The sequence below is a fragment of the Corvus brachyrhynchos genome, unplaced genomic scaffold (genome assembly GCF_000691975.1).
Source record: "Corvus brachyrhynchos isolate BGI_N302 unplaced genomic scaffold, ASM69197v1 scaffold467, whole genome shotgun sequence".
NCBI lineage: Eukaryota > Metazoa > Chordata > Aves > Passeriformes > Corvidae > Corvus > Corvus brachyrhynchos.
Window position 1 is genome coordinate 549,883 of NW_008239309.1, and position 12,043 is coordinate 561,925.

Below are 12,043 nucleotides of genomic sequence, written 5' to 3' on the forward strand. Positions count from 1 at the left end.
TTGATCTAAATGACCCAATAGCAACGTTTTTCAGAGCTCAGTATGGTCGACTCTCCTGTGTCCAAATTAGAAACATTTTGCTATTTTGATGTAGTTAACAAAATAACTTCATGTAATTTTGAGTACTCAGTTAAATGTCTCAAAAAAATAATAGCATAGAGAAATGTCTTCTGAATTTAGATGGAGAAATATGATACATAACCATTGCTAAATAATCTCATGTAATCTAATTTAAAGGGTGATGTGGAGATACTCCTGAAGATGCTCTGACCTTTGTGTAATTGACCAAGCTTGTAACTTTGTGTTTTCAGAATTGCATTTTTACATTGATTGCTCATTCAACCTTATCTATAATATTTATATGATTTGAATAGTGTCTATTGCACTTGATTTGGTATTTTTGCTTCTACCACCTGTGATTACACTACAAAGGGACAACCCTGACTGACCACAGTGCAAAGTCAAGAGTGACCAGCTCAAACCCCAGTGCCAGATAACACTGCACTGGCATGGGTATCAGTGCCAAACCAGGTCTGCTGTGGGAGGCAGTAAGACAGAAGTGAATCTCATCTTTGTCGGTCATCGTAAACTGAAAGTGCGTCCACACTTTTAAGTAATTCTTAATGCTTCTGTACAGGGGCCCAACAACTACTTTGCAAAGAATTAAGCTGAGAAACCTCTGCAGAAAATGCTTTGTTGTCCCACTTTTTTTTTTTTTTTTTCTTCAATAGAAGCAAACAGGCTTAGTATCTTTAATGACAGGGCAGAATATTTGGAGGAAGGTGGTCTTTGAAGTTACAAAAAATAGATTATGTAGTAGATTGCTTTCACATTTACTTATATCAAAAAACCCAGGTTGAACTGCTCTTTGATATGAATTGAACAGTAACAAAGGTTATGGCTTATAGGAGTTATGTTTCTCTGCTGAACAAATGAACAGCCACATTGATATTTTCTGCAGTATTGCTACTAGTTTGGCTAGTAGCTGTATTTCAGAAAATATGGCCACAAAATAATGGTTTTGTAGCATGTATGGTCTTTGCCATCCTACCATCTGCGTGCTCAGTCCTAAATGGAAAAGTTACAGCAAGAGTGCAGAGAAATATTGCAGCAAAAGTAACCATTAGCAGACAGTGGAGATAATGCAAAATTAAAGATATATATTATAATAAAAATTAATAAATTGGAAATTTACAGGAATGTTGTTCCATACATAAGTTTTTGTTCATACCTACTATAATTACTCTGTCAATTGAAGAAAAAAAGCTGCTGAACACGCAGTATAATACATAAAAAACTTAATCACCATCTCAGTTTTGACATCTCTGCCTTGTGGATCTCAAATCTTTGGCATACAGGTCTGAGGAGAAGCGCCTCAAGTTTCACAGTCTGACCAAATTTTTAAAAATAAACTGTAAAAAGCAAACTCCTATTTCAGAAGGAAATTCCTTTGCAAGCAAATGTCTCAGGGTTAGTGTTTCATTAAGTTTCTTAAATGAAATTTTGCAAGTGCTATGAGAAGGCCCATAACCCATTGATGGATTTGCTGCATTGGTTTGCCCTCTAGTTCTGTTTCCAGAGAACTGGACACATACACAATGCCATTGCTGTTTTACTTTGTGCTAAATAAAATCTGAATGTAAAGCTCAACTGTGTAAATTGGCTTTAAACTAGTTTACTTTGTGTGGTTTACTAGTCCTGGAAAATGATAGAAAAGTAATTAATTTCAGGGTTTTTGCTAGTCAGTCTACCTGTACTGTGCACCAGTACAACTTGTGATGTTGAAATGGCTGACTTAACAGGAGAATATTTAAATCCATGTGAATCATTCCAGTAAAATGAAACTTAGCTGTTACGTATGTCAGTACCATCCTAGACAAGCGTAAAATTAAGCTACTAGAAAAAACTGCAGGTGCATATTTGCAACAGTCTTCCATTATACTTTAAATTGTAAACTTTTCAGGACAGGGATCTCATATGCATATTTGAACCATCAAAGATACTTTGTAACATAGTCCAAACGACAAATCTAGCCCATTGTACAAGGATATATTTTGTGCTGTAGTGTACTCCACATCAGAACCCCGAGTTCTGGTTAGGCTTAGACAATTATGTCAGAAACTATGTTCACTAGAAAACTTTACTATTCTCATCTTCATGTTTTTGGAGGAAAGCTGGAAAAAATGATGAATAACATTAGTGGTTGAAAAGTCAAGATGTAAACTGAGAACCTCAAGTTTATTATTTCTAGGGAAAATGGCATGGTTTAAGGAGCTTGACTCTGTATATGTGAATTTTTTGGACTGGGTATTATTGAAGTAGTATCTTATCATACCATCAATAATGGCGACAGTAATGTGAAAGAGAAGTACTTGAAATATTTAAAAACCCCCAGTGGACAAACCACATACAAACAAAAATAAAACCCTGACATCTAATATATATTTTCTCCTCCTTACCTGTAGTAGAATATTCACCAACGACACTATGTCCCCATTTATGTGACTCTGAAAGACAAGGAGATGAAGTATATATTCTTTGTATTGTGTACTTGGGAAGAAAAGTGAGACTGTAGACAAAAATGTCTATCTGTAATATTTTTCAGTCTCTGGGGTATTTCAAGATGCAACTATTAAAATGTTTTCTCTTCTTTATGGCTTACAGACAAAATACTTGAAAGTACTTTCCAATACTGTAAAGTTCCAGGCATTTGCTTTATGTACTGACATACTTTGCAAAGTACACAGTTCTGTCTGCAGAATTTACAAAGCTGTATTTTCCAGTAACTGCATACCATGGCTGAGGTATAGGCTTCCTTCCTCTTGCTTTCCAAAATCCTCTACCTGCTGTTATTTGACTATTAGCAGGGTAGAAGGTAGAGTGTCACATGACTGATTCAGACTTGAGGTATGTGGCCAGCAAGAGTCAAACAAAAATCACATTTCAGAGGGCCAAAAATTGTGGGGAGGTGGAGGGGGTGGAGGAAGAAACGACTATTAGGGACTGCATATCATGGAAGCCAATTCTAAGTATTTAATGTCTGTATTTCTTACCTGTAAACCAGGTTCTTCTGAAACTGGAAAATCACTTCAGAAGAAACCAGATGATAATGTGATTGCGCAGAATCATGGGCTAACATAGGTTCAGTGGGACCTTTGGAGGTCTTTAGTCCAGCCTTCTGTTCAAAGTAGGACCAGTTTCCAAGTTAGATAAAGTTTCTCAATCCCTTGTCCAGTCAAATTCTGCTTATTTTCAGGCATGGGTATTCCTATGCTTAACCATGCTCTTGATGAATTTTCCCCCATATATCTAGTTGGAAACTTGCTTGTTAACACTTGTAACCATTGTTCCTTTTTGTTTGATACAGAAACTGTGTTCCCCTAAATCCAGCTAAGAGTACTGAAACTGACTGCTAGTTGAGTGCTTTGAACATTGACTTTCTGGCCGTTTAACATTGTGAAACAAGTTGTAAAAAAATCCTTTGATAACTGACCCATCTTCTTAATTCATCAGGTGCACTATAACATTTTCATCTGTTTTGGTGGTCCCATGGAGACTGCAAAAAGACTGAGGCAAACAGAAATGTTGTAGATAATCTTCCTAGAACACATCTTTTCTTGTCTTCCTTAGGAAAGCAATAAATGCAAGGCAGTGTGATACACATCAAGCTTCAAGAGGCATTGGCTTCACCTGCTGCTTTGCTTTAAACAGAGAAGACAGACTATTTTGACACCACATTGGTAATCTGAGGTGAAAGTATTTAGGAGATTACCTGATGATTTTACCTTGGGAAGTGTTCAGATTTTTATCACACTTTTATCTTGTTTTCTTTCAGGAATCACTTTTAACAAAGTTAGGACAAAGCTTTTAAACAAAACAATTCAGTGTTTCAAACAGCACATGATTATAGTGTAGGAGAAGGCTCTAGAAGTTGTTCTGAGGTTGTACGTAAAACTCAACAAATGAATCACAGCCACTGTAGATTTTGCCAGTGCATGAAAAACAGGAGAGGTTGGTTTTTCAAATGGCTGTTCTGACCTGAACTGAAACTTGATTTATAACTTGTCTTCTGGTTCTTCCAATCTGCATTTCAGTCTGCTATAAACTGCAAGAATTTTAAAGTGTTCTGGCTTTTATTACCCAAGTTTGGACCTGGAAGTTCTTATGTACTATCTTGGCACATTAAGTTCAGGTTTTCTAAAATGACTAGAAAAAATTTTAGAGAACCATTTTCTTTTCAAGTGAGTATACAAGTGAATCATTATATAATCAACTCTACAACAATAACATAATAAGTTAAAAAGAAAGAATCATATGCTGGGAACCTACACCCTTCTAGTCATACTAAAACATAGTTTCCTACAATTATTTTTCGTGCAATCTTTGTGCCTTTTAAGAAAGGATACTAGTATACGCATTTGTTGATGTTGAGCTCAAACTTGGTAATTTGATATTTAAATAGGATGATTGACTTAACTGAGAAACTGAAAGGTCATCTGGATAGCTGTGTAAAAATATTTTTTGTGAGAAAAATGGGACCAGCCATTTTGTTTCATTTTAGAAGTACTTACTTTATTTTATTTCTTTATAAATTCAGTCTTGAACATAGATTATATTATGGGAGGATGTACACAGTTCTCAGTATTGGCATGTATGTCAATTATACCTTTTTCACATTCTGGGGAAGAAATCATGTTACATCTATATCAAAGAAGAGCTACTAAGATTTAAATTGTTATTTTGTTTCTCTGAGACAGCTATTGAAACGTTGCTGGATTTCTACAGTACCTTGGCGGACTTGACTTTGCCACCATTGTTAAATGAATAACCTAACAATATCTTGATACACCAATCCAAGGTCCATGAAAAATAATCATTCAGAATGTGTCACATACTAAGTATTTGGTACTGTGGAACAGCCATATACTCCAGGATATGTAGGAGAAGACAAAAAACAGTTATAGTATAAGATCATGATATAGGCAGAAGGTTAATGGAAAATAATATATTCATTTCACTTATCTGGACAATGCTTTAAAGAAAGCTATAAATAATATTTCTGTTATACATTTTTCAGTCATTTAGAAACAGATGAGCTATTAACTGTGTCTCTTGAAAAAGTATAACATCTTTGGGTGCTTTTGTGAGAATCATACTTTCTACCACATAAAACATAAAGTAATTTGAGATTTCAGCGTAAACCTTGAAACTGATGCTTTAGAATAAAAGTCATGAATACTTGGTCTTTAATCATACCTGCAAGTCCTTTTCCCATGCAGACACAGTGCAACAAGAAAGGCCACTGTTACGGAATACTTTGAAAGAAGAATGATTCTAAACACCTAGTATTTTTTTCTGCTTTATGACATTGGTTTTGCCAATCTCACTGGAGGACAAAAAGAAAACATGAATTTCTGAGGAATACTATCCCTTGAGTGGAGAAAGAAATGTTTCTTTCTCAAATATAGTGTTTTATCTAGAAGCAGTGGAATAGGATGATGAATTGTGAAAGTATGAATTAAATTCCACATTACTGCTATAAAAATTTCCGTTATAGGCAGATGATGAACTGAACCTATAGATCATCCATGGTGAGTCATACCTGGTATGTAAAGGAAAAAAACATAGGCTAAGGTACTATCAGGAGATGCTCTATGTCCTTCTGGCACTGTTATAGCTGTTCTATGAATTATCTGGTCATTATAGTCCATTAAGGAGCTTCCGAACTGAAATGATTTATTTATTATAACGATGCTATAAATAACCTTTGATTTTTTTTTCAAAGGTTCATAATTACCAATGCAAAAAATGCAGTGTGCATAATTTAGGTCTCTTGATAGATTAATTCTTGGGGAAAAGGTACTTTTAACATTGGGATGGAGATGGACACAAAGGATCACAATGCAATTAGCCAAAATCTCTGCTGGCCCGTATCCTGTAGTGGGTGGACACCACCGTAACTTTAGGTGTCTGACCGACATGGTTAATCTGATCATTAGAAAAAGATGACTCCTTACTGATTGGTTTGTAAGGACAGAGACCTTGGACTCCAGCATTTACAAGAGAAAAAAAGAATTGACATCTATATCATGGGAAGTGAATCAAGAACTGTGGGGATACCTGAAGAAAAGTGAATGCATTTAAAGGGGAAAAACTATTAAATTACTGGGAAAACATTGTGTTTTGTCAGAGAAAGTTCTGGTCTTACAATGGCAATCTGTCCACACACATCTCTTTCCAAAATACCAGGTCTCGATCAACTTTTCTTTCCATTTGATAAGTTATGAATACAAATTAAAAAAAACCCTGAAGAACACAAAAGGCAGTTACTTGATTTCACTCAAGCCTCAGTAAAATATTGAGTAAAATAAGTTATTGATGTGTCTGTAACAGGAACCATTGATATATTCTAATCTTAGGGAAAAAAAAGAGCTATATACCAGGCCACTACATATCTGGGTTAAAGGGAAATAAGGCATAGGAAAGCTTTAGTTTCAGGCTAAACCGGCCTAAAGCTCATATTCCTCTAATTGAGATTTCTTCTTCATCCTTAATAATTGTAGAATATAATAAACCAATACCATGTTGAACTGCTCTGATAAGCTTTTCACCTTAGTTAGTAAATTTCAGGTGTTAATCCGGGTCCTAATGTCCAGGTTCAGTGTAATAGGTAATGGGAACACTTAATCTAAAAAAAAAGTTATTTTCAAAATTATCACCAGCGTGGGCAGAATTATTGCCTCAATTCAGTAGCAGCCTTTTTTTAAAGATTCAGATGGCCCAAAAATGTTGTTTACGTGAAGTGCTGGCTGTCATTTCTGAGGCCTTTCTTGGCTGGAATTGGCAATGCATATTGGAACTCCTGGACTGTGACAGGTCTTTTCTAAGTTCTTGAGGGGAGTGTGGATAAGGCCCAAGAAACTTGAAAGCACTTAAGACAGATTTTTGTTCTATTAATACCTCTCTCTGGCACCCTAGATCAAATGCTGTCACCTTCAAGTGTGTTGTTCTTAGATCTTCTCTTTGCTTACGCATCTGTAGCCCGTGTCTAGACTAGCTGTGCTGAACCAGATCCTTTTGAGTCAGAAGAATGAAATATCCTGTGACTTTGCCAGATATTGCATATCAGTTCATCTTTCCATCAGATCTGATAATAATCATTACCTGTTTTACAGAAGTATTTAAACTGGATTTACTGATGCCTGTAAATTTACTCAAACATGTTGCCTAAACTACAAGAGCATTTAAATTCTTTTACAGATAATTTGCACCAGTAAAATAGTTACAAAATGCTTAACTGTGTTTTTGGATAGCCCTAGTACTTTCTTGCTTGGGAAAAATAAGGTAGATACTGGTGGGATTTTTAAGACCTGATCTTTCAGGAGCTATTTTAATGATGAGAAAATAGTGACTCTGCTCTGACGTGGCAATCTTATCTTCACTGACTAACCTTTATGCAACCTTTAGACACTCAGTAGTTGCACCATTAATGGGAATTCTCCTTAAATACAATTTTCAGATTCTTAGCAGCCATGGCAGACAAGGTCTGGTAGAGATGCAACAAAATGGAAACAGAAGTTGAAAATGTTCGGAGTGGTTTCAAAACTATAAGACTAAAATAGATGCCTTCAAAGACAGAAGAGATGTTGATAAGTAGGATGGAAAAACTACCAAGAGACACATGTGTTTTCCCCATATTTATTGGAAAAAAAGCTCATTCTGATATTGATACTTTATCTTACAGTTCATGAAGATTACAGAAAACTGACAGAATAGGACAGCAAGGTTAGGAAAGCAGAGAAAGACCCTGCCTGTGTGTCTAAATTTACTAAGTTTGCTTTGTACCCGAGGTACTGAGTTTTGGATAACAGTATAGGAACCTTTCTTGGCTGCTTAGAGCCTCTAAACTGCCAGTCTTTTTTAAGGGGATAAGACTTAACAGTCAGCAAAATGCAGGAAGAAAACATCAAAGTGGGTATCAGAAGATTAAATATAATAGCAAAAGGAGAGAGAAAGGGGAGAAAGACTTGAGAAAGTAAAATGCAAAGGCCATTAATCATCTGTGTCAGAGGAAGAAACATGGGGACCAAAACACTGATTCATACCTACTGGGGAAAAATTACTGTCTATGCATATAGAAACTTCATTATCAAGCACTGGTGTCAGAACTGAGAAAGGCAGTTTTAGAATGTTTAAATTACTGTGGTTTTGCTAGATGTTGACTGTTATCTAAAATTACTGAAAAGTAGAGATTATAGAGATTAGATATTTTAATTATTCACTCAGGCAAAGTATTTGTGGTGGAATACTGATGTTTACTTGACAAAATGTTAATCCATAATAGGTAAAACATAAATTTGACACAAAGGAATCAACAAAGAGAGCTGTTAGCTGCTGCTAAAAAAAGTTACTTCATTAGATTTATTTGATCTTACCTCTCTTACACTTTCATATTTGAGTTGAGAATTTTTAGTCAGTAAGTTAAATCATTGCAGTACAGAAAAGAACATCTTTTCTTCAATTATTATCTATCAATACAGGATGTTAAATTAACTTTGGGCTTTGCTAAGAATTTTCCCTCTACTTGCATACAAAATGTGGACATTTCAGAACAAAAACCCCCATTCTTTTCAACAAACTAGAGGAGGTTGAAGTCATGCCTATCATGTCACCATATACTCAGCATTAATGAAAACATTTCATCTCAATTTCTGCCAGTTTATTTTATTAAAAAGAATCCTAGACATACTTTAAGATCATTTTTAGGTGAACTTGTCCTTAAAACTATTATGTGATTTTTTTTATCCAAGTATTCCTTGTGCCCTTTAAAACATAACTTCTAAATGAGTGTATAAGTTGGCTTCTTCTGGTGTGACTGACTGCTGCTTTGTAAGTGTGAGGAGTGTTGTGCTGTAACTTTTCGCGTGGGTCTTGTGTGCAGCCTGCCCATCTTTGTTGCAGTCAATGATACTTAAATATATTCCAGACATCAGATCATACATTTTGTCCCATTATGTACTGTGTTATGTGTACTGAACATGTACCGAGCTTGTAAGATACCAAATACAATCCTGTCCTCATTGGAGTCAGAAGTTTTGCTCTGAGTGTCATGGATCTGGAACAACACACATCCTCACACACCAGACTCTATTTGTACTCCTGAACACCAGCTTTTTCCTTCTAATAGCACTTTGCTACTTTGCTGGCCTTGGGTGTGCTCCTGGAACTCAGGAAATGGCAGGAAAATTGCACCAAGACATGGAATTAAAAGGTCTAACGCCTGCCAAGTAGCACTGTTTGTTTTATCACTGACACCAATGATGTTGTCCATTCAGTGAATATATTTTGCTTTTTAGAATCAGTGTAGTGACACAAATGAAAAACAGTGGTAACAAAGAAAGATTCTTGGGATGGCATATGAGCGCCCAGTAATAGGTACAAGCTAAATGGCCAACTGATGTCATTTCAAACATGTTTTCTCTGCATTTTGACAAGGATTTATCTTGACTGATCTAATAATCCTGAAATACGTATCCTGTTTTGCTTCTTGAGACACTTGAATGTTGTTTGGACGCAGTATTTTGTTGTGGTTTGTTGTTTTGGTTTTGTTGTTTTTTTAAACAGAAACCATCTCCACTTTCATGAGAGTTCTCTCTCTTGACACCATCTGCTATGTGTGACAGTTCTGCCCTCACTGGCAGTTTTCTGTGTTGGGCTGGTTGTGGCAGCTCAGCAGCTCTGTTACTTTGTGCAAGGATACTGAAGGGAGAAAGTGGGGATGAAAGATGTATTAAAGTAACTCTGAAATCCACAGTTCCAAGTGCCTTTTGGAGTCTGTGCTGTTATGGAGCAATGTCTTCTAATATTTCTTACTGGTGGATCTTTACAAAGTTACTTTGTTACTGATTTTTAACAGTGAAAAAAGTTCCACTTCTCCTGTACTGACACAAGTGCCCTGAATTTATGCATTGCAATAGTTAATTCAGTCCAGCAAATACTTGAATATTGCAAATACCTATTGTTCAGTCCTGCAGTTTCTTCTGTACAGGTGTACACTTTCCTTTTTATAAAGTCATTTTAGGACGGTCATTCTCTATGGGAGAGATTCCTTATTTTGGGAAAGTACTTTAAATATGTCTCTTTGTGGACATAATACGTGAAATTCAAGCAGTATCAAAGAACAACTGCAGTTTCCTATTATATAATTGGAAATGTCTGGAATGGCTTCACAGGCTAAGCACCAGGAAGTGTAGTATGACCCTTGTCTCATTGAAGGCTGGGTCTGAGTGAGGTGTAGTGGTAAGATGTCGCAAGCCTTACCCCACAAGATTCCTAGAGGACATTACAGATTCTTAGGGATCACTAGTGCTTACAAGGTTCTAACAAACTGCAAACACCTTTCTAGGTAATAGTGCCAGTGATTGCTTTCCATTATTGTAATTTACACTCTGTAATCATTTGCATTCCTTTTCAACAGGCTCTTCTGTCCAGTTCAACTCAGTGGAAAGCCTGACACATTTTCTTCAATTCCATGAGACAGTACTGGTACATAAAGAGGAATTTCTACCATGCTCTGCAATGGAAAAGTACTGGAGTTTCTACAAAGAATGCAAAAATTTTGGATTCTGAAGACTTCTTGAGTGCTGAAACTTTTTTCTTTGCCATCACTTAAAAGTAAACAATTGAGCTTTTAGAACTAAGTACTTTGTTACTGTCATTTTGATAAATCATTTTTCCAGCACTTGGAATGATGGAAAGTTTGTTTGGGTACGTGAGGAACAGGGAAGTACTGAGTAGCAAGTAAGGATAACTGTCAATATTTAATTTTGTGCTGCAAGATTAAGAAATGGGGAAGTAGATAAGACTTACACAGTGATGCTCATTGTGAATTATATTCCAGGTTGATAACATGGTATGAACTTTTAAGTTTTAATTTAAGAATAAAGTAACTGCCCATGCTTTATGGGGCAGCACAGAAACAGACAGGCATCAACACTGACAGTCATTTCTTACACTGAAACCTTGAACTGCGCTGGCTGAGCGTGTGCTATCAGAAATGGCAGTCCATATTTGTGTAAAAACATAACCTGTTGATTAGGCAAAAAATCAAGATAAGCAGCCTTCAAAATCATCAGCAGCTTTGTTTTATGTGGCATATATATATATATATATATATATAAACATTTGAGAAGGGGGGCAGGTTCTCAGAGAGGTTAAAAGGGGAATCTTAGCTACTGGAAGTGCTCAGGAAAATTCCATTCATGTTCCAGCCAAATCTCTCTGATAGGCAGAAAGTGTGCTGGCATAGGACAGGAAATGCTATTAGCCTGTTTGCTGAACACGAATTTCGCCAGTTAACAGTATCTTACATATTCATCCCAATGTCTGGAGGATTTCTATTTGTTTTAATTTTACAGTGTTTGAATCTGCTTTAGCAGCATATTTGTAACACATTTGACTGTTATTTGCATTCAAGTGGCATTCTTGCTCATTCGTTCTTTGGATTATAAGAAGAGATGGAATAATAGTATCTGCTACTCCTAACTCCAGTGAATAGGATGGGAAGTATCTCCTGTTAATACATAACGTCAGCAAGCTATTTGGAGTGTGAAGAGCTCTTCTGCAAAGATTTTATTAGTGTCTTAAACAGAAGTTTGTTTGGGGAAGTGAGAGGGGTCTGATGTGCAGAGAGCTAGAGTACTGTGCCCTAGGATGCATGAGCAATCATAGCCTCATGGGCTGTAATATTAAAGAAATGCAAATGGCCTGGAAGTCAAAAAAGGTAAAAGCTTCTTAGTGACAGGTATTTTGTAAAGTCAGTTTCACAAAGAAAGAAAATGGAGTGGTCTCACAACTGCAACAGCAAAACAAACCTGAAGGCATATTGTTTCAAAGGAAGTGCTCATTCAAATACTGCACTTTCACTGAAAAGTAAAAGAGATTTGACTGTTAAAATGACCTCTGAATTACCTGTTTGTTTGACATTTTTTTCTTTGTTGCAAGATGTCTAATAAAATTAATGTACAAGAGAATTTGACAGTAA

General features: G+C 36.0%; 1 protein-coding gene across 1 annotated transcript in view; it reads left to right on the forward strand.

Moving 5' to 3' along the window:
• ANKRD31 (ankyrin repeat domain 31) overlaps window positions 1–12,043 on the forward strand; it is a 62,352-nt gene extending 50,309 nt beyond the window's left edge. The window contains 1 exon segment of the mRNA XM_017740718.1: window positions 10,478–12,043. Within this exon segment, the coding sequence (XP_017596207.1) occupies window positions 10,478–10,629 (152 nt within the window). The 3' untranslated portion in view covers window positions 10,630–12,043.